General features: G+C 60.3%; 1 protein-coding gene and 1 long non-coding RNA gene across 2 annotated transcripts; one reads left to right on the top strand and one right to left on the bottom strand.

Moving 5' to 3' along the window:
* Window positions 1-822: 822 nt before the first annotated feature.
* Window positions 823-24,217, top strand: LOC116570599. The gene is made up of 3 exons (XR_004277486.1): window positions 823-834; window positions 11,053-11,056; window positions 24,030-24,217. It is a non-coding gene; the product is annotated as an uncharacterized LOC116570599 (long non-coding RNA).
* LOC116570598 (major allergen Can f 1-like) lies at window positions 8,426-11,598 on the bottom strand. The gene is made up of 7 exons (XM_032307884.1): window positions 11,509-11,598; window positions 11,051-11,181; window positions 10,636-10,706; window positions 10,048-10,158; window positions 9,464-9,562; window positions 9,237-9,263; window positions 8,426-8,601 (listed from the first exon to the last, which is right to left on the bottom strand). The coding sequence occupies exons 1-6, from the start codon at window positions 11,596-11,598 to the stop codon at window positions 9,238-9,240; spliced, it is 528 nt and encodes a 175-aa protein (XP_032163775.1). The 3' UTR covers window positions 8,426-8,601; window position 9,237.

The raw sequence follows: 24,217 nt of genomic DNA, 5'->3' as shown, positions 1-24,217 counted from the left end.
ATTGCCCCAGCCCCAGCCCCGAGTCCCATGGTGTTGGCGATGAGACGGGGGTCCTTTTGGCTCTGAATCTTCCTGCTCTCCCTGACCATAGCCTGCAGAGGGTCAGGGCTGAGCCTGGAAATGGGTCTAACTCCTGACCACGGACCCTCTGCTGCCCCAGCCCAGCCCACCCCCGCCCACCCCACACGAGCCGCACATCGGGGTCCGGGAAGGACAGGGGGTCCTGGGCCTGCGCGGTGATCAGGCCGAGGGCCGTGGCCAGGAGCAGGGTCTTCATCTCCGGGGCTCTGCAGTCACAGCTGCCCAACAAGTTGTCTCTGGGGCCGCCCTTTATACCCTGGCCCCGGGTCCCCAGGGACTTGGCACAGACCACCTGGGATCCATGGCCAGCTGGCAGGGAGGGCCTAGGGTTTGGAATAACAGCTCATTAAGCCCTCAGGCCCCTGTGTTCCCAGGGTCACACATTCCCAGTGGGGCGTGATTTGTAGCAGGAGGCTCACGGAATGGGGGGGCAGAGCTCTCTGAATGGGAGCCTCAGGCAGAAAACCAACAGTGTCGCCCCTCAGCTCATCCTGGGCCACCCACAGTCTGCTCAGGCCTGCCCTCACCTCCTTGGGGGCCCCCGAAGCTGCAGCTCCCGGACCTGCTGCGTTGCACCCTGGATCGTCCCCTAAAGAGCCCTATTTTGGGATTCAGAGCTCAGCTGCAACCATGCCTCCCTGGGGAGAGGCCCCGGATGCGCTATGGGAATGTCGCCTTCCTCCCGTCCTGCTGGGTCTGTGGGACACTTCTGTGCTTCCTCTGGGGCTACTGTGAAAAAGTACCCCAGGCTTGGTACTCAGAGCCCGGAAACTTAGTTACTCCCAGGCTGGGTGCGCAGAAGTCTGAGAGCAAGGTGTCACTGGACTGAGGTTCACCCCCCGGTAAGGCCTCAAGGAGGTAGTGGGGCAGAGTGGGGTCGGGGGTCCCTGCTGACTCTCCCAGCTCCTGGAGGCCCCAGCTCTCTGCTGAGTTCTGCGGCTTCTGTCCTGTGACCCACATCTCTCCTCTGGGTACCGGCCCTGGGGTGTAGAGCCCGGGTCCAGGCTGACTGGACTTCATGGTCTGTGACAGTCGATCACCTCTGCGAAGACCCTGTTTCCGAATCAGGCTCTAGGCTCCAGGCGAGCGTATGGTTTGGGGGTCGCCCTCCAGCCCAGCACGCCATGTTCCCTCTCTGCAGGGACCTGCGCGTGTCTTTGTCTTCTCACGTGTTGCGCCTGCCCCGGGACCCCCCCGCAGGGCAGGGAGGAGCTGAGCCCCGAGGAGCCCCGTCCTTCCCCCGGCGGCCCCAGGTCCACCTGCTGAGTGCTCCCCTCCCTCATGGGGTCTGACCCACAGCCCTGGGGGGGCAGCCCCACTGCCCCCGATTCACGCAGCCAGCTGAGAGGCTCAGACACCAAAGCCTGGACCCTGTGGTCGAGCCCCCATTGACCTCTGAGTAAGGACCCTGTGCTCCTTCCAGGGCCAGGGCAGGTCCCGGGCTTGGAGCGTGTGTCGTGCAGCCCAGAGCTGACCGCAGCAGGAGGCCAGGGCCGCAGGCGGGTGTTTCCGGGCCTCATGAAGGTGTCCTTGTGCATCAGAGCCCCTCCCCCACATGCTCTCTGCTGGGTGATGGAACTGAACGTGTCACTGTAATTACCCTGGTAATTGCCCCCCGGAAGTTGTTCTGGAGCACAGCCCGGCCCTCCCCAGGATGGGGAAGGGGAGGGCCCAATGCCCTTTTAGGCCCAAGACCAGGAGGCATGTCCAGGCTTCGAGAAAGGCTCTCCTGTTCCCTGTGTGTGCTGAGCTTCTGCCAGGGGCAGGTGCGATCCCTGCCCCACCACATCACAGAGAGGACAGGGGTCCCCTAGACCCCTGGATGTCCCAGCTCTGCAGAGACTTTGGCACTGACCCTCACAAGGGCACCAAGGGGCCCGAGAGGCAGCGCGTGTCCACAGCCCAGCTGAGGTTTGCTGGGACTCTGGGGCCCTGGGGGACGCTGGCAGGCCACGGAGGACGGTGGGCCAGCCCTCCAGGTGGGCGTCACCTGACGCACACGCTTATAATTGTGGGTGTGATGTGGCTGTTGGGGAAGGACACACACATCAGTGGAGCAGAACAGAGAGTTCAGACTTGGGGCCACGTAATTGGGCCAGTTTATTGTTTGACAAATGTTCTGGAACGATCGAACAGACACACGCAAATAAAGGAGCCTTGACGTAAGCCTCATGCCTTCCTTTACGAAAGTGGCTACATCGATCACAGGCCTCAGTGTAACATAATTCAAGAGAAATTCTCAGGAGCTGGTGTCAGGCAAAGCACTCTTAGATGCAGCGCACAAAGCATTGTGCGTTAAGGACAGAGCAGTGAATTGGAGGTCATAAAAACCCAAAACTTCTGCTCTACAAAGTCAGTTGTTAAAAGAATGAAAGAAAAAATAAAAAGCTATGTGCTGGGAAAAACAGTTGTAAATTTCATAATCTGGAAAAGCACACATTTGAAACAATCTCAAACCTCAGCAGTAAAAAAGCAAACAACCCGATAAAAATGAGCAAAACACTTGAACAGACATTTCCCCGAAGCGAACATCTGGGTAGCAAAGGGCCCTGGAGCTGGGGTGCGGTGCCACTGGCCACGAACGGGGTCAGCCACACCGTCCAGGAGACGCGCTTCACGACTGGAGTGTGCGACACGGAGCGGGACCCTCTTCCGCAGCTGCTCTGGGGAGTGGCTCGGCGATCTCTGACAAATCCGGTTCGACTCTCCCGTACAACGGGGCGACCTTTCCCAGCTCTGTATGTAGCAGGAATGAACACCCGGAGCTGCGTGTCTGCAAACGTGTATGGCAGTTCTAATCATGACGGCTAAGAGCCAGCTATGCCCCCGGGGCCTTCCCCTCGAGCCGGTCGGACAGACCACGGCCCCTCCACGTGCGAAATGACAGGAAACGGAGTGAGGAGTGGACCAAGCCGACAGCGGGTGGGCTGCAGAGCGAGGGCAGCCAGCCTCACTGGCACCCCGACTGCGTTTCCGTGACTTCTGGACAAGGTAGAGCCGCTGGAGAAGAGATCAGTGTGTTGCTGGGGGCGGGGGAGGCCGCAGGAGAGAGGCTTTGCCCGTAGTGTCAGGGCCTGGCACGGCTCTACGTCCCGACTACGCTGGTGGCTACGCAAATCTATGCGTGAGTGGACGTTCGCAGGCCTGTATGTGAAAATGCTGCCGGTGGAGGCGGACAAGGGCCACCACGCGCCCCCAGCCCCACCGGGGAACCTGCCTCCTCAACACCCTCCCCGCCAGTGCCGAGCGCACGGTGCGCCCAGTGTCATTCCTCCAGTCCCTCCGGCTGCGAGGACTCTGGTGGCGGTTTCCCCACGTGTGTGCTCGTGTTTGCCCAGAACACAAGGAAAGCCGCTTTGTCGGTGGCAGACAGGGCCCTGCCGGCGTGGGGCACGAGGTGACAGCTGGGACACGGCCCCTGCTGGAAGCGAGGTTTTGGGGACCCTGTGGGACAGGTGGCCGGCTGACGGCAGCTTTCTGAAAGGCACCGTCGAACCCCGGGGTTCAGGTCAGTAGAGATCTTCTGTAAGGGCCTTAGCAGCGCTGTGACCTCCAGCAGCCTCGGGACACAGGGGCCTGACTCCGGACCCCAGCGCAATGCCGTGGGCTGTGGGAGTGCGCCAGGGGTGGAACTCAAACCTTGCCAGGTCTGTCCTGCGAGAGTCGGGGAGATGACGAAGGAGTGGCCTGCGACACCCACGGTTGGGATGCGGACGGGAGCCCCGGTCCAGGTGAAGGCGAGGACGGGGGCCCCTCCCTGAGCAGGAGCAGCTCCTCTTGCCCTGCGGGAGCACCTGGCTTCCCAGTCCCGGGAACCCTCGGCCAAGGCGCCGTGTGATGTTGATTCTGAGGGGCTCAGAGGGCCGGCCTCAGTGTTGAATTGTGTGCGAGTCACCCGTCTGCCTGGGCTTCCAGAGGCTGGACTGTCACATCGCCTCGGGCCGCCGGGGGCGTCCTCCAACACGGACTGAGGCCTGCCCTGTGGGCCGTCCAGGGAGGCTGCGATCCCGGAGCTACTCTTGCTTATTTACTTATTTAAAGATTTTATTTATGTATTTGAGAGAGAGAGACACAGCGAGAGAGCGAGCACAAGCAGGGGGAGTGGGAGAGGGAGAAGCAGGCTCTGCGCGGAGCCCGGAGCCCCACGTGGGAGTGCGTCCCAGGACCCGGGGTCATGGCCGGAGCCTGAGGCAGAAGCTTCACCCACGGGGCCCCCCAGGCGCCCCTTCCAGAACCGCTTTCAGCATGAAAGGAAGGGTCCCGCGTCAGTGGGTCGGGATTCGGGAGAGAGAGCCCACGCCCAGCTCAACGTGAAGAATTCGTAACTGGCCGTAGGGAGGGGGACTTAAAGGACGGACATCAGAGAGGACCAGTGGGTCCCCCCGGGGCTGAGGCCCGGGACCGCGTCCAGGAGCAGACACCACGGGAGGCAGACTCCGCTGGAGGGGAGAGACATTCGCCGGGCTTGGGGCTGGTGGGTTGGGGTACCCGTGGAACTCTCCAGAAAGCCGCCCGTGGGTGAAGGCTGCTGGGTGTCTTGCTTGCTGCCAGGTGTCTCCGGGAAAGGAGAGAGGAGCAGGGGAGGAGGCAGACCCCGGGCTGGGCGCCCTCCCGGCCGCGCTCCGCCCACAGGCCTGCACTTGGATCCCACGTGCGAGGGCAGCGGGTCGAGCGTCAGGCCTTGCGGTGGCAATGGCTTCCCGGGAACCAGCTTCATTCTGGGTTCCCTTCATTCTCTAGGCCACTTGCCGGAGGGGCCATCCCTACGCTGGTCTCTGGGGGTCCCAAGCGCCTGGGTCTGAGGCTTTCGTCATGGCTGTCCCCGGGTAGGGCGGCGCCAGCAGGGGAGCCCCCGGGAGCCCCCTTCTGCTCTACCCAGCGGCAGCAAGTCCCCCAGCTCGCCAGGACCAGTGTCGGCCTGGAGCCGAGAGAGAGGAGCGGCGACCTGGGTGGGTGGCTATCTGGGTGTCTGAGGCATGGGGGAGAGGCAGGGACGCAGTGACGCGGGGCCTCAGGCATCTTGCCCGACTAAGAGTCCCTCTGAGCCCCCGCTGGGCTCTCCTGGGGGCAGGAGCACACCCCAAGCAGCCGGGGTACCGCAGGACTGCCGGCCACTCGTGCCCTGCGCTAGCCCTCCACCGACCCCCGCCAACCTGGGGGGCATGAGCAGACTGCACGCCCCAGGAACCCCGCCTGGGACGCCCACATTCTGTCTTCGCCTCATAAAGCCGGGTCAAATTTCCCAGCACTCCGAGGACCCCGCGAGGATTTGGGGACAGCGGCCCTTTCTCAGCTCCGCACGCCCTCTTCTGTTGGGATTGTCAAGTGCTGGTCCTTCACCCGCTGCCCGCGCTCCACCTCCTGCTGTCCCCCGGGGGCGCGGGGTTAACGCTGGACAAAGTGTGGAAACAGCGCTCCGAGGGAGGTCGGTCAGCACCGGGAGGAAGGTCACGCTGCTTCTGTCCCGAAGACAGGCCTGGTCTCCCACAGAAACGCCGTGCCTCTCCCGGCTTGAGAACCAGGGGATCAGGGGACAGGGCCATCGTGGCGGCCAGAAAGGGAAGGGAGAAATCCTGGAAAGAAAGGAGCCAGGGAGTCAGAGCCCCAAGTACCGCAGGCGGAAGGTTCGAATCTGGGGCTCACCCTGAAACATGAGCCCTGCGGACGTGGAGCCGCCCCGTAGGGGCGACAGGGCTAACCCGCCGTGCAGGGACCTCAGGGTGAAGCTGGGCTCCAGACGAGGTAAATGCCTGTTTGTTTATTTATTTATTTTTAAAGATTTTATTTACCTGACAGAGAGAGATCACAAGCAAGCAGAAAGGCAGGCGCGGGGGTGGGGGGAAGCAGGTTCCCCGCCGAGCAGAGAGCCCAATGCGGGGCTTGATCCCAGGACCCTGAGATCATGACCTGAGCCGAAGGCAGCGGCTTAACCCACTGAGCCACCCAGGCGCCCCGGTAAATGCCTGTTTAAAAGGGTAAAGTCCATACGCTCCTTTTCTGAAGATTTTATTTATTTCGTTTTATAGAGAGAGGGACCAAACGCGCAGAGAAACCGGAGACCGTCAGAGAGACGCGGTACGCGGCACACGGGGACACGAGGTCAGGTAGGCGTCGGCGCTCATCAGGGACCCCCGGGGGCAGAAGCCGGTGGGCTGAGGTCCGTAAAGGCTGGAAAGAAAGCAGGAGCCCGCCCGGACTCGCACAGCCGCTACCCTCCCCGGAGAGAAGCCGAAGTGAAAACGCTGGGAAGGGGTCACGCGGCGGTGTGGGGGCTCCGGGCCGGGCCGCGTCCGGGTGGCGGTCGGGGCCCCATGAGTGGGGGGCAGGTAGGGGAACAGGAAGCTCTGCTTTGCCCTTTCGGCCCCTCTAGGTGCCTCTGTTTGGCCAGCGGGCCCCCACGGGGAGTTGGGGGGAAGGGGTGCGCGCGGCCGTAAGGTTTCTGCATTTCGGGAGAGCCCGCATGCTGTGGCCCCAGACAGCTCCGCCGAGATGCTGAGTGAGCCAGAAATGGATGGGAATGGGTGGTGGCACTGGGGGGGGGGGGTTCCTGTGGATCCTCTGGTCTCTCAGATGCCCTGAGACCTGGCCGTGTGTTTTTTTCTTTCTTCACCACCAGCCTGAGGGACACCCCCACTTCCAAAATGTCCCTCAACCCCCAGAAAGCAGGCCCAGCCCTGCTGCCCCCGGGACAGAGCTCGGGGGTCTTGGCAAGGCTCTGGCGGTGCTGCGGGAGGCTCTGGTCAGACCCCAGCTCGGGGAAGGTCCCATGGAGGTGACGCCAGGTGCCTGGCTGAGTCCGGGCAGAGTTGGCTCCGTCGGCCTGGCCAGTCTGAGGGCACAGGCTCGGGACCCCGTGCTGGAGCCCGACGCACCTGTCACTCTCTGTGAGTGGACGTCCCTCCAAGCCCGAGCCTTGGCGAGATGCTGTGTTTGGCAGCACGCCCTTCGTCCTCACGCCGCCCGCTGGGACAGCCGGGCTACCAGAGGCACATGGGGACTTACGAGGGACATCTAAACTAATGTTCTCCCCAGGTGCCCTGGGACGAGGGCCTGGGACAAGGACTGGGTCCCAGTGTCTGTCTGGTGCTGCCCACCATGCGGGAGGAAGTGGAGAGGCTGAGACGGGGGTGGGGGCTTAGACACAACCGAGCCCCAGGCTGGTCCGGAGACGCTCTGTGAGCCACCACGGAAGTGCAGTGACGCTTGCCTGGAGGGACAGTGCACTGGCATTCGTGTCCATTCAGTGCCCTCACTGACGGAAGGTCGAACACCCCATACTCCAACTGCCCTCCAGGCTCTGAGCTGACTCCCGTGGCCCCACAGGAGTCATGAAGGGGAAACATTACTCTGAAACCTGTGCACCGCCACAGGGGACCTCGGAGCCTGGACTGGGTGTCCGTGCACCTGCCACAGGGGACCTGGGAGCCTGGCGACTGGACCCGGACTGGGTGTCGGGAGTGTCCGCTCCAAGGAGGCCCTCGGCTGCGCAGCCCAATTACCCCAAGGCCCCCCAGGTTGTGTCAGCAGCCGGTCCACACAGGGAGCCCGGAAACGCCGGCTCACCCCGCTCCACGTGCATTAGGGGGAAATCACCAGCCCCTGGGACCCCGTCCCCGGCGCGGCCCCTGCCTGGTCCTGCCCAACAGCCCTCCGCGTTCAGAGCCTCATAGCCGGGCGCTCTCGCTCTCATGTCCAAGTGTCACTGTGTCTCACTGTGTCGTGTTGGGCCATCGGAGATCGAGTCTAAAAAACACCAGGAACCTGCAAAGGCGTCTGAACAGATCCCTGTGGTTCTTCTGCCCCGGGGGCGTAACTCGCCTTCCCAAACCTGCCCGGACCCGAGCGACCAGCTTCGAGCCGCACCAGGGAGGGCAGGAGCTCCAGTGGATCAGCCCGAGAAGCAGGGGCCGGCTTCCCTGGCCTCGACATGGCCCAGACCCCAGCCATACCCTGACCTGAGCTGCTGGCCCCTCCCACCTTCCTGCTGCCCCGTGCAGGCTGCTCGGATACAGGACCAATGCCAAGGGCCCAGGGGACTCTGCACACCCAGACCTGAGCCGAGGCTTCCCTTTGTTCTAAGCCTGACAAGCCTTACTTGGGTAGCTCCGTGGATCAAGCCCCTCCCCTGACCACAGACAACCCAGAAGCTGAGCTGCGTGGGCGTCAGTCCTGCAGAAAAGCCTCCATGGGACCCCCCGGCAGAGCCGCAGCCGCCCCCCTCTGCCCGCTGGATGGCGGCCCTGCCACCGAGAACCAGGACATTGGTGGGCCCTTGCCTCCTCCCGCCCTGGCTTGCCCACCCGAGGGACCCCACAGACAGACAGAGCCACCAGGGACTGCAGAAACCCTTTATGTGGACACAGGAGTGGGGCGGAGGGCCAGGGGGCGGGGAGCGGGTCTGGCAGGAGGGGTGGAGCGGGCCCGGGTCCCCGGGGCGTGGTTCCTTCCACGTCCTGCAGGACGGAGGGTCCTGGGGCTGCTGTCCCGGGGCTGCCGGAGTGGATGGTTGTGCCTCCTGCCCTGGGAAGGAGGGGTGTCGTGAGGCCGGGGGCGGGGGCTGCCGCACGGGGTGCCGGGGTGGGCTCGCGGGGGCTGCAGAGCCCGTCTGAGCAGAGGAAGGAGAAGCTTCCCGTGGGCTTCCCCGAGGCTCCCAGCCGGAGTGTGAGCCTGCGACAAGGTGTCTGCCCTCCTGGGGGAGGGGCAGAGGAGGAGCCGGGATGCGGTTCTCGATTCTGGCTCTGACAGCAACTGGGGGGGTCCCCAAAACTCCTGACACACAGCCAGGGAAGGACCCAGGAGATGTGCAGCATCCCACACACACACGCCGTATTTCTGGATCTTTGAAGCAACTCATCGTGTGAACAGAGTCACAATGACCGTTTTGGGATGAGGAGGGATTTCACACCCTGGGGCCTGTCGGGAGGCCCGTCGCCCGGCTGCACATCACCCCGTGGCACGACCGCTCAGAAGGGGTTTTCCAGCTGCTGGGGTCGGGGGCTGCTCTAGGAAGCAGATGCAGGCGATGCCCCCCGGGCTGGTGGCCGTGTCTGTCTGGCCCAGGTGGGACCCAGGGTTGGGGGCAGACCACGTGCCTCCTGAGAGCCCACGGGCTCCAAGGCCATTTTTGCATGTGTCCCCGGCCACTGTCCACTTACCCTAGTCTCCTCTTGAAGAACAAGTTTCTGTGGGAAAAAAGGAGACGCACATGATCCAGGAGATCCCGGGGAACCCGTCAGCACCCCAGGCCCTCACCGGCCAGTGTGTCAGCCAGCCCCGGAGAGAGCAAAGCCACAGTCAGATGCCATGTGTTCTCCGAAAGCATCAGCTGATGGTCCCACTGTTGGGGCGGGTGGGAGGGCAACTGGGCGGGCTTCCTTCCTACCGCTCTGTGTGGGTTCCAAGATGTCCTGGTTGAGTCCTTTGGCTTTTACGAACTTCTGAAAGTTCTCCAGGGCCTCCTGGTTGGTCTCGGGGTCCCTTCCTGTCGGGAGAACCAGGAGACACGAGGCTGAGGGGCACACCCGGGAGGCATCTCCACCGCAGCCTGGGCGGGAGCCCGCACACCCGCGTGGGGGTGGCACCGAGGGCCCTGGGCCAGGAGGGGAGCCGGGCTGCTGTGAGCATCAAGCGGGGACGGAGGAACGCGCCTGGGCACGTCCCTGGAGGGGAGCAGCTGCGGTCCTGCCCCGCCCCAGAGGCGTTCCCTTCCCAGGCAGGACCCCATGCACTTGGAGGTCTGGGCCCCAGGGAGGAGGTGGAGCTGCCCCCCGCCCCCCGCCCCGGGCCAATCCTGACACGGGAGTCCCTGTGCCCACAGCAGTTCTCTGCTCCCGCTGGGCTCCCACGGCAGGGACCCGGGCTGTGCACCCAGGTCCCGAGGCCCAGGAGTGGGAGTGAGGGCAGCCGGAGGGAGGCTGGAAGGCACCGAGGGGAGGGGGAGCGTCTGCAGGGATGTGGGACCCTTACCCACGAGCTTGGCCATTTGGACCTGCTTCCCGTGGAAGTCGCCGCTACAGTAAAGGACATAGTGGTCCTTCGCCGGCGACGGCCGGATGTACACGACCCGCTTGCCGTTGTCTGTGGGAGGACAGCAGCACACGTCCGGGAAGAGCCACAGGATTCTCCAGAAAGAACCCGCTGCTCACTCAGGCTCGGCTGGGCAGACCGCCCAGCCCCCACGCGCTCTCTTGGGCTCCCCACCCTGCCCCGAGTCCCCACACCCCGCACCCCTCACGTGGGTCCCAGAGAAGTCTTGGGCTCTGGGGTCTGAAGAGCTTGGGGCACGGGGCACTCAGCCCCCTGACCTCCAAACATGGCTGTGTTCTTGGCCCCAGACATGGGCACAGCCGTCACCGGAAGTCCCTGGACAGGCCCGTCCCTCCTGGAGACAAATGTGTCCCTAGAACTGGGGCCCGTCCATGTCTGTAGGGCAGTTTGGCTCATGAGAGGAGACAGATGATTTAAGGGGTCAGATAGGAGCAGACTTCTCAGGCGGGAAGCCTTCTGTCTGTGGAGGGTGGGGTGGGCAAGGCCTGGCCGACCTCCAGGACTCACAGGCCGTGTATCTGCCGGGCTCAGAAGTTTTCTGCAGGACCACTTCCATGTCCTGGCACTGACCGTTTATCCTAGAACACAGGGTCCACGTGGGGATGCGCCCACCCTAAGTCCCTGCTGGACCCACATGCCGCGTGGGGCAACTCCCCAGGGCTCCCCCCAGGGGAGGAGACGGGGCCATCGCAGTCTCAATCAGCCACTCTGGCCCTTGGGGGCTTTCCCCTTAATCCGTGGCCTCGACAGTGAGGCAGCCCCCATGGCAGGGTCCCCCAACGCTGCCCAGTGCTGAGTGTGAGGCGGGATTACGAGGATTATGAGGGCACCAGCCTGCCCTGCTCGTCCCACCCAGATGCTGGCTCTCCGGCATGTGGAGGGGGGGGCTGGGGGCGGCCACAGGCCCCTGGGCTGCACTTACAGCATGGTGATCTCGGCTTCCAGGTCACCCCCGTCCAGGACTGTGAGGATCATGGGAGTCACTGACTCGGGTGTAATCTCGGGCAGGTCCTGGTCTGCAGTCATGGCCTTCAGGTACCATTTCCCTGACAACTGGAGAAGGTTCCCTTTCCTCAGGGCTCAGGCCGCCCCCCTCCGGGGTCCCCGTCCTGCTCTGCAGCCCCAGGCTCTCCCCACCCCCCCAGGGCTGGAGACACGAGGATTTCTCAGCCCATCACCCTCCCCAGAAAATGCCCCGTGCCCTTCCCAGACCCACCTGCGGCCAGCCTTCTCCAGGGCCCCCTGTCCCCTGGGGACCATCTGGCACAGACCCCTTTGGCTCTGACCATTCCCTCAGGGACAGGGGTTAGTGCCTGACCCTCCAACGTCTCCCCTTTCCCTGAGCCCCCTCTAGCACCCCCTGCCCCATCGGAGCCTCACATCTACGGGGTACTCTTCTGAGGCTGGGGGGTCCTGGGCCCGCAGGACAGCAATGAGGCTGAGCCCAACGGTCAGCAGCAGGGTCGCCATCTCTCGGCCTGGGCTCGTGGCTGCCAGCAGGTCGCTCGCTGGGGCTCAGACAGGCTGTGCCCACTCTTCACACAGTGGCCTTTATACCCCTCGGCCCAGGGCCCCCAGGAGACCTGGCACAGACGGCCGGCCACTCCCCTCCTGGCCACCAACAGCGGCCAGTTCTGCAGTGGAGCGGATAAAATGTCATTATTGTCAGACCGAACAAATCTTGTTAACCGCCACGGACCATCAGAGAAGGGCCACTGGCCAGAGGACAGAGTTGCAGATCTTATCTGGGGGGGAAGCGAGTCTGAGTGCCGGGGGCGGGGGTGCTCTGTGAGGGAGGCCGGCAGGGGTCGCAGGAAGTGCCAGGGCGTGCCGCCTCCGTCCCCACCGGCGGGGCCGACGTGCTGGCTGCCCGAGAAAGGGTGCAGGTCAGACCGGGGGCTGTGGGCTTGGTCTCAGTGACCCTCCTGCATCCCGGGCAGGCTCCCTAACCTTGAATTCAGCATCGAGAAGGGAACTTCCGCGTGAATTTAAGGAGTTCATCTACACTCCGGCCGAGCGGGCAGCTTGAGCTAGCCTGTCTGCTGTGTGTACACAGCAGAATCGATCCGCAGTAGAAGGGGAGAACCGCGATGGGCGGAGATAGGTGTGTAGCACACGTGACAGCACGCGCACACACACACGTGCACATATGCACACGTGACACCACAAGTACACACGCACACATGACACCATGCGCGCACAAGGCATCACAAGCAGACGTGCACACATGACATCACAGCACATACGCACACAGGACATCACGCACATGGCATCACATGCACACGCGCACACAGGACACCGTGCGCACGCACACATGTTATCAGGATGGGAGAGAACCCGCCTACAGAGAGAGGGAGACCAGCCGCCTGCGATCGGACGATGTCATCTCGGATTCCCCGCACATCACGGCAGAGCAGGGCAAACCAAACACAATTATTTAAAAAGATTTTATTTATTTATTTCAGAGAGAGAGAGAGAGAGAGCACGGGCAGAGGAAGCAGCAGAGGGAGAGGGGGAAGCAGGCACCCGCTGAGCAGGGAGCCCGATGGGGGGCTCGATCCCAAGACCCTGTGACCATGACCTCAACCGAAGGCAGAGGCTTAACCCACTGAGCCCCCCAGGGGCCAGGACCAAACACAATGTAAGGTCAGAAGCATTGCGTCGGGACAAAAAGGGACCAATAGAAAAACAGCGCAGGGAGCAGTCTAGCAAGAAGGCAGAACAGTGAAGAAATCGAAAGCCGGCCGTGTCGAAACGCAAGCAGTGAAACCAGCGGGAAGAACCTGGGGCTCTTGGCGAACCCACGGTCCCAGTGGGAGACGATAAGGCAGCCCCAGGCGCAGAGGTCCCAGGTTTAAAAGCGCACAGCAACGCAGAAGACGCCAGACCAGAAGGACATCATCCGTGCGTCCGAAGACCCTGCCCCGGCCATTGAAGACTTCCTTTCCGTTAAAATGCGCCCAGAAGAGTCAGGAAAATGGCCCACGTCCCAGGTAACGTGGGAAATACCAGGCGCCCCCCTTTCTGGAGCCGGGGAGCACTGCGGTGTGCAAAGGCCACCCGCAGCCCAGCCCTCCCCCGGCTCATGCTTCGAGGAGGAAATCGCGGGTTAAATATAGGACTTGCAGCGGCGCTGCAAACAGCCGGGCGTCCCGAGAGCTTGTGTGCGGGATGTGTGCGGCCCCGCGGGTTTCTCCGCTGGGCTCCTAGTCCCAGTGAGATGGGCGAGGAGGTGGGGTTTAGGGGTAAGTAGGTCCTGAGGAAGGGGCCTCCACAGACAGGGTTCCTGACCTTGTCCTGACCTTGCCGAGAGACCCAGAGCCCAGCCTCACCCCTTCCAGCAGGTGAGGGCGCGGCGAGAAGACCTCGGCCAGGGAGGAGACCCCGAATCCACGGGCGTCGCGATCCTGGGCTCCCCGCCTCCGAGCTCTGAGAGGGCATCGCCGGCCTGTGCCCTCGGTGGGCAACCACGGAAGCCACCCCGGGCGCCGCCTGCCTTTCTCAAACAGCCGCGGAACGACAGAAACCTGTGAGCTGCGCATTTAAATCCAGCAGTAATGCCAGCAGCCTAGAGAAACGAGAAGCCAAGACGTTATAAAGAACACAACGAGAATATTTTTTAAATGGTTAAAGCTGGTTGTTTGGGAACAGTGCATGACCACAAACTTTCCGCCAGACGGGTGAGCAAAACGAGAAAAGCAATTAAACAGCATCGGGATGAGACGGCGACAGGCGCTCAGATTGGGGCTCAGGAGACGCTCGAGCGGTGAGCAGAGGGAGCCCCTGCGCGGGCGGGGCTCAGCACCCCCGGAGGGGCCGCAGCTTCGAGGAGAGTGGGGTGTTGTCGCTGGGCTGCCCCGACGGACCCTGAAAATCGAGGAGACAGCCCAGGACCAGAACTGAGCGGGGTGGGAAGCGCAGCGAGAAGGTCCGTGCGGGGGCGGGGCTGGACGGAGTCCGCCCGCAGGGACAAGGTTCGGAGGCCGACGTCCCTGCCTCACACCACGCGCTCACACGCACGCACGCGCTCCAGGCAGACGGCGAGGCGTCATTATGGAAAGCAAGGCTTTGGCGACCCGAAAAGAAAAGTTGAGCTAGTACCGTGATGACCTGGAGGTAGGTCCTGGGGTCACGAGAAATGCCATAAAAGTACAAATGGCGGTTAAAGGCAACCAGAGCAGAGGAACAGGCTTACAGCATGGGCACATGCGATGCTTCTGTATGATGCCCGGCCCACGGGGACCAGGGACTAGGCCTTTCCCTTGGACGGCCCGTCTCCATGCACTGGGCAAAGGGTGCGAGGGGCGCTGGGCGTTGGGGCGCCTGGGGGCTGCAGGGGCATGAGGGGCGCTCCGGTGAGACGCAGGGTGTGGAGCAAAGGAAATCTGGCCGCAGCGCCCCGTCAGGGTACGCATCACCAGCATGTGGTGCGTGGGAATTATCATCCAGGCCGCTGGCGTGCACCGCCGCCCCACGGTGGGGCCACGGACAGTGGCCAGCAGTGTCTGGGGCTCAGTGGGACGGCGGGACGGTCACTTGAGTGTGTAGGGCTGTGGCTGGCTTCCCAGGGTTGTCACGGCTTTTGGGAGGATTCCTACTGCCCTCTGTGCTGGTGCCCTGGCGTCCCCCTAGGACCGTCGGCTGCGGGTCACCGCGCCAAGGTGAGCGGATGGGTCTCGGATGAGGGGCAAGCTCAGCTCCAGGCAGCCTGGCCCGGGTGTGTGGCAGCTTTGTCTGCGCCCTGCGCTGAGACGCCGGGAAACAGCGTTCCCTTCCTGCGGACGGTCCGTCTCCACACAAGCCCTCGCTGTCGGAAACCGCCGGGCGCTTCCCACACCCACGCTCTTTGGACGGTGAGCGCCGCAGGTGGACTCGGTCAGGCCTCGCTGACGTGCCGCGCCGGCCAGCGGTCCCCAGAGAGCACGTCGGTGCTGGACGGGACCGAGCACCGCGCACCCCGGCCGACGGGCGTGAGATGGGGGTCCGGTGCCCCTTGCTGGGGCCGAGGCCGACGTCTCTTTCTCTTACGGGAAACAGGAGGAAGTCGGTGTCTGAGGAAGCAGCCGTCGGGGCCAGTGGCTATCAGACAGCGGACGCCGCCGTTTCACGGGGTGTGCAGGCAGGAGCTAATCAGACTGTACGGTTTTTCTCAGATTTCTCAGATCTCAGAGGTTTGTCAAACTTAGCGTTTTTAATGCTTTTCCGCGCTCCACACAAGTACCTGTTTTCATGTGTGGTTGAGGTTCAGACTTTGCCTTCTTTCTGCTCTCCGTCCGGTCTGGGCGCGTTTGTCTCCGCTGAACCTCCTAGTCACCTGACTGGCCCCCGGGGCCCTGCAATCGACCCCACAAACCCCGCCTTCTGGGCTGTCCATCTTCCTCCCGGTGTCCCTCTGGCCTCTGCCATCCCGCGAAGCCCAGGACGGCCACCCTCTCTTGGGGAGGAAGGGGCTGGCCGCAGCGTCCACACGGGGCTGCGCGCCGCAGCTGACGGTCGTGCCCCGAAGGAGCCTCGTCCCCAGGTCGGCTCCACTCCACCTCCTCCATTATCTGGCTCTCGCGCTTCTTCAGGACCCGGGCCAGAAGGGGCCTTGGCCCGGCGGCAGCCCGCTGGAGCTGAGCCGCACTTGACCTCAGAGCCCCAGGGAGCAGCCAGGCAGCCCGAGGGCCCTGTGTTTGCCAGGGGGCCGCCTGCAGGAAAGGTCGGCTGTGTTTGCGATCTAGCTCTTCCTCTTCCTTGAGCTCCTGCTGGGTGCCTGGCTTTTCTGAACACAGGACCCCTTTGTTCCACTGGTTTGCTCTGTGTCACCGTGAATGTCACACGAACAGGTGTGTGCCTGGGGCCACCTCAGATCCGTGTCCTCCTCTCTTGGCAACTAGGTCGATGCCAGCGGACATGGACTCGCCAACCTCTCTCTCCCCCTCCCCCCAGCACAAGGAGCTCCGCACAGCTCCTCACCCCCTCACCCGAGAAGGGGATCACAGGTGCTGTCCCGGAGCCATGGCAGCCTCCCCGAGGCGGTCAGCCCTTGGGTCCTGCCAGATGGGCCTTGGGCAGCATGGGCTCTGTCCGCGGCCAGTGCAGGGGGCTCATGATGGACACGCTAACCTCTTAGCCAGGCTTCCTCCTAGGGGCCTGGACCCCTCCCTCCGCAGCTGGGAAGGGCTCGGAGCAGGGGGCCTGAGGTTCAGCCCAATAAGTGCCCCAAACACCCTCTGAACTACAGGACGACTGTCCGGGCACTTTCCCTAGCGACCCGGAGTCAGGCCCGGGAGCAGCCGGAAGGGAGGTGCCACGAGCTGGAGCCCCTGAGGGAGACCACCCCTGTGTGCCCCCGGGGCTCTTGGGCCCAGCAGGGCAGAACCAGGCCCTGGCCTCTACCCCGAGGGCCTCCCGCGCTGCCGCCCCGCACCCCAGCTACTGGGGGGTCGCTGGAGACGACCCAGGAGGGCCCCGAGGCCAGGCGCCGAGTGCGGGAGGCCGTATTCTCTGTCCTGGGACCCGAGCACCTGCTCTTCTGCCCACACGCCCGCTGAGCGCCGCGAGGCTCCTCTCTGCGGCCGGACACCACAGCTCTGCTCAGGAAGTCCTGTTCGGCGAAAGCTCAGAGAGGTAGGTCAATACTTAGGACATCAGCCGCTTGGCAAGTCTCACGGGAGGCATGGGGGCCATAAAGAAACCAGGAGATGACCACAGGGTCTGGAACCACACATGGTCCTGCCGGGCTTTTTGGAGATCGGAATTTACTGAAGACCCGGGGGAGGCAGAGTTCACACATGAGCAGCGCAGGGACCTGCTGTCGCCGCCAGCGCCCACTGACGAGGCAGCGATGGTCCCGTCGCCGTCCCCCGGCACCCGTGCCGCCCGCAGTCCCTCCCTAGGGCGCCTGGCAGCCAACAGCGTCCAGAATTTCTTTACCACCCACGCGGGCGATGTTCCAAGAGCATGTCCCTGTTCTACCACTAACACGACTTCCACGTGCCCCACCGAAAATCATAGCCTCCCTCACCGGCAAACACGAAAGCTTCGCTCACACCAAGAGCACCGGGCAGCTTTCAGGGAGGCACATGGGGGCCACTGGCCTTGACCTTGGAGGAGCCGTGACTCTTGTCCCCTTTCATGGAAGGGATGGTGAGGCCAGAGCGGGGGTGGGGACCTCAGAGGCTGGTGCAGACTGGGGCTCCCACGGGACCGCTCCAGGGACGGGGGGTTTGAATACCCACACCCTGGAGTCTCTTCTTCCTTTCTCTCTTGTGCTGGCTTTTGAGCCCTTGGATGTAACCACATGCCGGGTGGCCGCACCATAAACCGAAAATGGAAACACTGTCCTCGGGGTGGGGCTGACCAAGGGAGATTTTAACTCCCACTTGTGAATTTTTAGCACTTTCTGCTTTTTGTGTCTTGGACTCCTGAACGACGCAGGGGTAAGGGACCCTGACCTCACCCCTGGTGTAGCCCAATAGCCACATTTACCTCTGGAGGCCCTCGGAACCAAACTCCTAATAGTGCGCAGTTTTCCGGAAGGCGTACCGATCAAACGTCGACTGACTCACAGGTGGTGTGTCCTGCGCGTCACAGGCTGTGCTTATCATACGGGAGCTACAGGAAAGAGAATGTTGGTAGGAAAATCCCGAGGCAGAGGAATGCATTTACAGCCCCGGCCGCGTTTACTGAGAAGGATTTGGGTGTAAGAGAACCCATGTACTTCAAATCCGTGTTGATCGTGGGCCAACCGCAGAATCAGAATTTTAAAAAAAGGTCATTTGCCCCCAATAGAAGCAAATATATCTGTATTGTAATTTTATCCTTTTAAGAAGATAGGTAAATTGCCTATGACTCACACCCTCCCCCCAAAACAGGTTTGCCGTTAGGTACAACATTAATTTGGGGATAACCATACTGTCACCACGATTTCTCCCCTATTCATTTGCTCTGCATCTGGTCCGCAACCCCGTGGCCCTGGGGGGCAGCTGGGTATTTCTTCATGGGTATCGAACACATCGTTTCTGGTTTTCTGAGGTTTCAGAGAGACCAGTGAGAAGTGCTAACAGTGCCATCAGGCTGTGGGGACCCAGGAGCAATGTGAGTGTGGGACGTTAGGGGCTCCATGAAGCCCTTGGGGCCCTTTAGCGAGGTCGCTCAACAGCTGTTCCCACGGGCACTGACTGCTCTCCCCGCCCCATGGTGGGTCTGGCTGATCTCAGGGACCCCATCCTCTGGAAACAGTCGGCGAGACGTGGGCAGAGACAGACAGAAGATGTCTGAGAGCCACAGCAGGAGCCCTGCCAGGATGAGACAACCCTGTGGACCCTGCAGTAGACATGGAAAGCTCCCAGGCTCTCAGTGGCCTCAGCTTAGACTCCGGCCACGCGAGCCGAAGCACGGCCAGGTTGATCCAGCCGTGGGTGGCGGATGGCGAAGGTGGTGGGGGGAGGTGTGGGTGACGGTGGCGCCAGCGTCAAGGCCAGGCAGGTGCTGGACTGTGAGAGGTCGGCTCTGGTGAGATGGGGGCTCTGCACGGCTTGGCATCCCTGGATTCTAGCGACGAGGAAGTAGGCTTGCGGACAAAGCAGCAGGATGTGTTCTAAAACTAGAACAGCTGACCTTTCAGACTCCAGAGACGGCCTGTGCCTGTCTCCAAAGTCCTCGCTCTCAAACAATTACGCAGTCCACCGTGCACGCGGAAGGCCAACATCAATATCCGTGTCCACATCGCTTCAGCGGGCTTGGCCACGCCGCGGGGAAGTGAACACCAGGCAATTACGTGGTCCACCCCGCATGCGGAAAGCCAACATCAATATCCACGTGCATGTGGGCTTCAGCGGGCTTGGCCACACCATGGGGAAGTGGGCCGGTGCCGGACCTGCAGCCCCCAGCTCTGACCGCAGGGGGACGGGCCTGGTGACTTGGGGACTTCCCAGGGTCAGTGCAGTGGTTCTCACGTTCCTGGAGGCTGAAGAGAGCAGGGACTTCTCTCTTTGTCTTGATTTTGTTCTGTTTTGGGGGAAGGGGGAGCTGTGGCTGGTGACAGTGGAGAGGCTGCCAGGACTCTGTGGGTTTGGTGACTAAGCTGGGGCTCTCAGGGACGCGTCTCCCCTGGAAATCTGCCCCGGGCCCGGTGGCGGCAACATTCTGATCCGACTGCCGAGTTGGTTTGGGAACTGTTTCCCGGTTCTTTCTCCTTCCTCTGCCTCCGTCAAGGGACAGAACGGCGCGGAGGTCACACCGCCTTCCGGCAGCTCTGTCGACACGTACCTCTCACGGCCTCTCACGGCTGATGTTCATCCAGATGCGATGGTTCCGTTGGATGGTTTTCCCACATTTCAGGGTTGTGCAGCCTTCTGCAAAATCTAGTTTTAGAACATTTCCACCTCTCCAGAAAGGTCCCTCCTGCCCTCACACCTCAATCTCCAGGACCCGCCCCCCCCCCACCGCCCAGCCCTGGAAAACCAGCACTCGGCACTACACATTTTTCTCTCCTGGGCGTTTCATAAAAGGGGAATCTCCCAGCAGGTGCCTTGGGTGCTCCATCTCTCTTATTCAGCATCATGTCTTCAAGACTCACCGCCATCGTGGGGTGCTGGTGCTCTGTTCCTCTTTATGGCTGAATACCGTTCTGTTCCATCACGTGGACAGACCGCATTTTGTCTCTGCGTTCCCCAGCTGATGGGCATCTGGGGCGCTCCCTTGTGATGACACTGCTGGCAGCGTTGCTGTAAAGGACTCTGCATGGACGTCTCTCCGCGGTTCTCCTGGGTTCGTGTGGCGCGAGGAGCGGGCTCCGGGCTCATCCAGCGACTCTTTAATTATTGGGAAAACTTCCGGGGTGTTTCTGTGGTGCCTGTACTGTTTCACATTCCTGCTCACAACATACGGTGGTCCTGCTTTCCCCCCCGCCCCATCCTTGATAAGACCTGTTAGTGCCCAGTCTCTGACTGATGCCATTCTGTAGGTGTGAGGAGGTTCTTACCGCGATTTTGATTTGTTTCCCTGATGACTAATGATGTCAAGTCATTTTTCACGTGCTTTCGGCCATTCGTGTATCTTCCTGGATGAAATGCATATCAAATCTTTTACCCATTTTTTTAGGTGAGCTGTTCATTTTTATGGTTTCTCCTTCTTCATTATTATTATTACTCAAGGTTTTTTATTTTTTAATAGTTTAACCTTTTAAGAAAGCTTCTTAGGTATTACAGATACAATGGTGTTTTTTGAAACACAAAATTTTTTAATTTTGATCGTCCAATTTGTCATATTTTAAATGGATCATGCTTTTGGTGTATATCTAAGAAATCTGGCCAACCTAAGATCATGAAGATTTTCTCCTGTGGTTTTTCTTTTTTCTCGAGCTTTTATAGCTTTAGCTCTCGCCTTCAGCTTTAGGCTCTATCTTGGGTTACTTTTCATATGCTCTGAGGTGCAAAAAAATTAATCTTTTTGCCAGTGGTTACGCAATTATCCCAGGAGAATTAGTAGGAAATGTTCCTCTATCACTGGTGAATTGTCTTGGCACCTTGTCCAAATCAATGAGCCATAAATACCTGGACTTCTTACTGGGTGCTCCAACTTATTTCATGGACCTACATGTCTATCCTTACAGCAGTGTGCCATCACCCCTGATTGCTGCGGTTTCAAAGGAGGTTCTAAAATGAGAAGTGGAGGATCTCCAACATTGTTCTTTTTCAAGCATGTTTTGCCTACTCAGGTCCCTTGCAATCCCATGTATATTTCAAGATCAGTTTGTATGTTAAAGAAAAGAAAACACACAACAACCCCCAAATCCCACTTGGATTTTCTCAGTGATTGAATCAACTCTATCTCTTGGTTTTGGGAGATTGGTCATCCTGACAATCCTGAGTCTTCTGATCCATGAGCCCAGAACACCTCCCCATCTTCTTATAACATCTGAGCTCTTGGCACTGTTTTATAGGTCAGTGCACAAATCTTGGGCTTCTTTTGTTGAAGTTATTTCTAAGCATGTTATTCTTTTGGGGGTTGTTGCAATTGGAATTGTCGTCTTGCTTTCATTTGCAGGTTGTTGATTGCTGGTCAGTGCAAACACAATGGAAGCCTGCGTGTTGATCTTGTATCCTGAGACCGTGCAAACTCCTTCATTGATTTGTACAGGTTCTTGTTGATTCCCAGGAATCTTCTACCCAGAATCATGCTGTTTATGAGGAGACTGTTTCACTCCTTCCTTTCCAACTGGGAACTTTGATCTCTTTCTTTTCTCATTTTTGGTTTTGGCTTTGCAGCTTGTTTTTTGTCGTTTTCTTTTGTTTTTGTTTCTTATCATAGTGTACTGGCTAGAACCTGCATGAATTTGGAAGGCCCTGTTGTTGAATGCATAGACATCTATAATTATTTTATCTTTCTGAAGACTCATGGTTCATTTGTGATGAAATATCTCTCTTTGTCTCTAGTAAAATTTCTGTTCTCTTGAAGTCTATTTTTCTGATTTTAATAAAACTTCTTCAGCTCTCATGCTCACTCTTTGCATGGTGTCTCTTTTTCCATCATGTTATTTTAACCTCCTTGTGACTTGAATCTGCAGCGTTTCTCTTGTAGATCATGGAGCTGGATGGTATTTTCCATCCAGTCTGATAGTGTTTGCTTTTTGATTGAAGCATTTAACCTGTTTACATTTAGTGGAATGAATTAAAAAAAATTTTTTTTTGCTGCTAAAATAGCTGGCAGTTTTCTTTTATTTGAATTTAATTAATTAACTGATAGCGTACTACTAGTTTCCGAGGTAGAGTTCAGTGATTCATCAGTTGCATGTAACACCCAGTGGCTGGGTTTGTGCCTGCCCCTCCGCTATCCGTTCACTCTGTGTCTCCTGTCGTTTTAGTCTTCGGTTCCTCTCTACTGTCTTCTTTTGTGTTACAGAGAGAGTTGGCTCCATAATTTCTGCTTCCTCTCTCTCGGGCTGGGAGGGTAGCTGTGCCGGACGGTATTCTGCAGCCTGGATCCTCTGCTCCTTTTTCTTCATTTTGTTCTGCGTTTCAGATCAGAGGATTTCTCTTGCTCCCCCTTCAGTTTGCTCTGAATGTGCAGATTCCTTTCTCGGCCATCTCAGGCGTCCTCTTGCGCTCTCCCAGTAAATCTTCCAAAGACGCTACAGTGCACTTCAACGTCAAACTTCCCATTAGATTCTTTTGGATAATTCCTGTGCCTTTATTTTCTTAATTTGTGAGTCCTTATCAACATACTTTCTTTTAATTCTTTAAACATGGTTTACATTAATTCTGTTTTTACTTTGGGTTCTGGCTTCCTGGTGATCGGAGAGAGCTTATGTAGATGTTGGATTCAAACACCTTCAGGCAGGAAGGCATCTGTTACTCGCCAGTGGATCTGGGTGTAGGTATGGGAGCACGTTCAAAGTGGTCACCATTTACCAAGCTGCCCTGGATGGACCGCTTTCCCAACCTTCTCATGTCTCCTCTGCATGTATGTGAGGCCTCACACGGAGCCAGGAGTATGCAGATTGCTAGGGCTCTCTCTGGTCTTCCTTGAGGATGCTGCTCTGGGGCTCAGTCCTCCCTCAGGCAGCTAGAATATGGACCTCCCAGGACAGCTGTCACTGAGATGCCTCCTGTTTCCAGGGATTCTTCACGATGTGGCCGGGGTCTCTGCAGGTGTGCACAGATCAGGTTGGCGATCTCTGCCAGTAGAGCCACGGGTTGTTCAGGCATGTCCCCCGGCCCAGTAGAGACATTAGACTGAGGGTTCAGGGGACAGGAGCTTCCCCAGGCAAAAACACCGGATGGTCTCATTGACCCTCAAGACCCCCAGAACTACCTCACTTACTGGTGTCACTGGTCTCTTCCTGGGACCTGGATGAGGAAGGGATGCAGGTAATTGGCCACGGGGCATGGGGAGTCCTGGCGAGGGCGGCCGTGGCGGGGGAGGCCCCTGAAGGTTCCCAGAAGAGGCAGGAGACAGGGAAGACGACAGCCGTCAGCTCCCACAGTGACCGTGAGTGCCACGGGGACAGGGACCACGTGGTTGGGGGGTGCTCCCGGATGAAGCTGCCGTGCTCAGTTCCCAGCTGCGGGCCCAGATCCTCTGCTGGACGAGGGAGGGGGGAAGGAGTCAGGCTGGGGGAGGGGGAGGGGAGGAGGGAGGGAAAGAAGAGGAAGGTCTGGAGGGCGGGACGGACGGATGGACGGACAGACGGACGGACGGAATCTGGGAGGGAGGCCGTGAACGCACAGAAGTGCGGCGCATCCATCAGGAGTCCTGCTTGGAGGGAGGTCCGAGGGCGTCCCAGTCCGGACCCTGGACGGTGGCTCAGGGCACGTGCATCTGTGCCTCCCCGTCCTGCCCTTCCTTCTCCTGGGCCCTCTGTCATCCTGGATCCTGTCCGCCGCCACCTCCCATCATTCTGAGTGTTCCCAGGAGCAGGGGGGCAGGAGGGCGTCTCAGGAGGGGCTTCCCGCATCCCGTGCCCCGGACGACGCTGGGACAGGAGCTCCAGGACACGCTCTCCTGAGGACGGGACCGAGGATGGCGTCCATGTCCTTGGGCACGAGCGCGGTTCCATTCCCAGCTGGCCCCACTGTCTCTCCGTGCTCTCTCCTTCGGGCGTGAGCCACCGCGCCGGAGTTTCCGGGCTGAGTCCCAGGTCGAGCACTGCTAGGTGCTGGGTGCCCCTGCGGCCTGGGAAGGGCGCTGCCCACTGTTGTCCCAGACAGGGGTGCCCGTCCCCCTTCTCTCCGGGGACCTGCCCTGGACCTCCGTGTCCTCCCGTTCTCCCCAGGGCTGCTGGTCCCCGGGCCAGACACCTGCCGATCTGAGAGGGACCCGCGCTACCTCCAGAGGGTTTCCTCTGCTAGAGGCCTCCCCCGGGAGCTCCCGCATCACTGATGTATGTTCCCCGCGTGCCTATCCGCCCCCAGCTTTCGGTCTGTGTTGTTGTGGGACCCGGTCACGTGGAGCCTGGTTGGGACCGGAGGCCGGGGAAAGCTTTCTCTGGCCTTGGGTGGTGAGTGATGCGTTGGCCGTGTGTGGTGTGTCTTCCAGCTCTCTGCCTTGCCCTGGTGTGTGCGGGCCCCGGGAGGAAGCAGCCGTGTGGTGTTTGGGGTCA

The sequence above is a fragment of the Mustela erminea genome, chromosome 12 (genome assembly GCF_009829155.1).
Source record: "Mustela erminea isolate mMusErm1 chromosome 12, mMusErm1.Pri, whole genome shotgun sequence".
NCBI lineage: Eukaryota > Metazoa > Chordata > Mammalia > Carnivora > Mustelidae > Mustela > Mustela erminea.
Note: the sequence above shows the minus strand (reverse complement) of the source record. Positions and strands in the feature narration are given on the sequence as shown.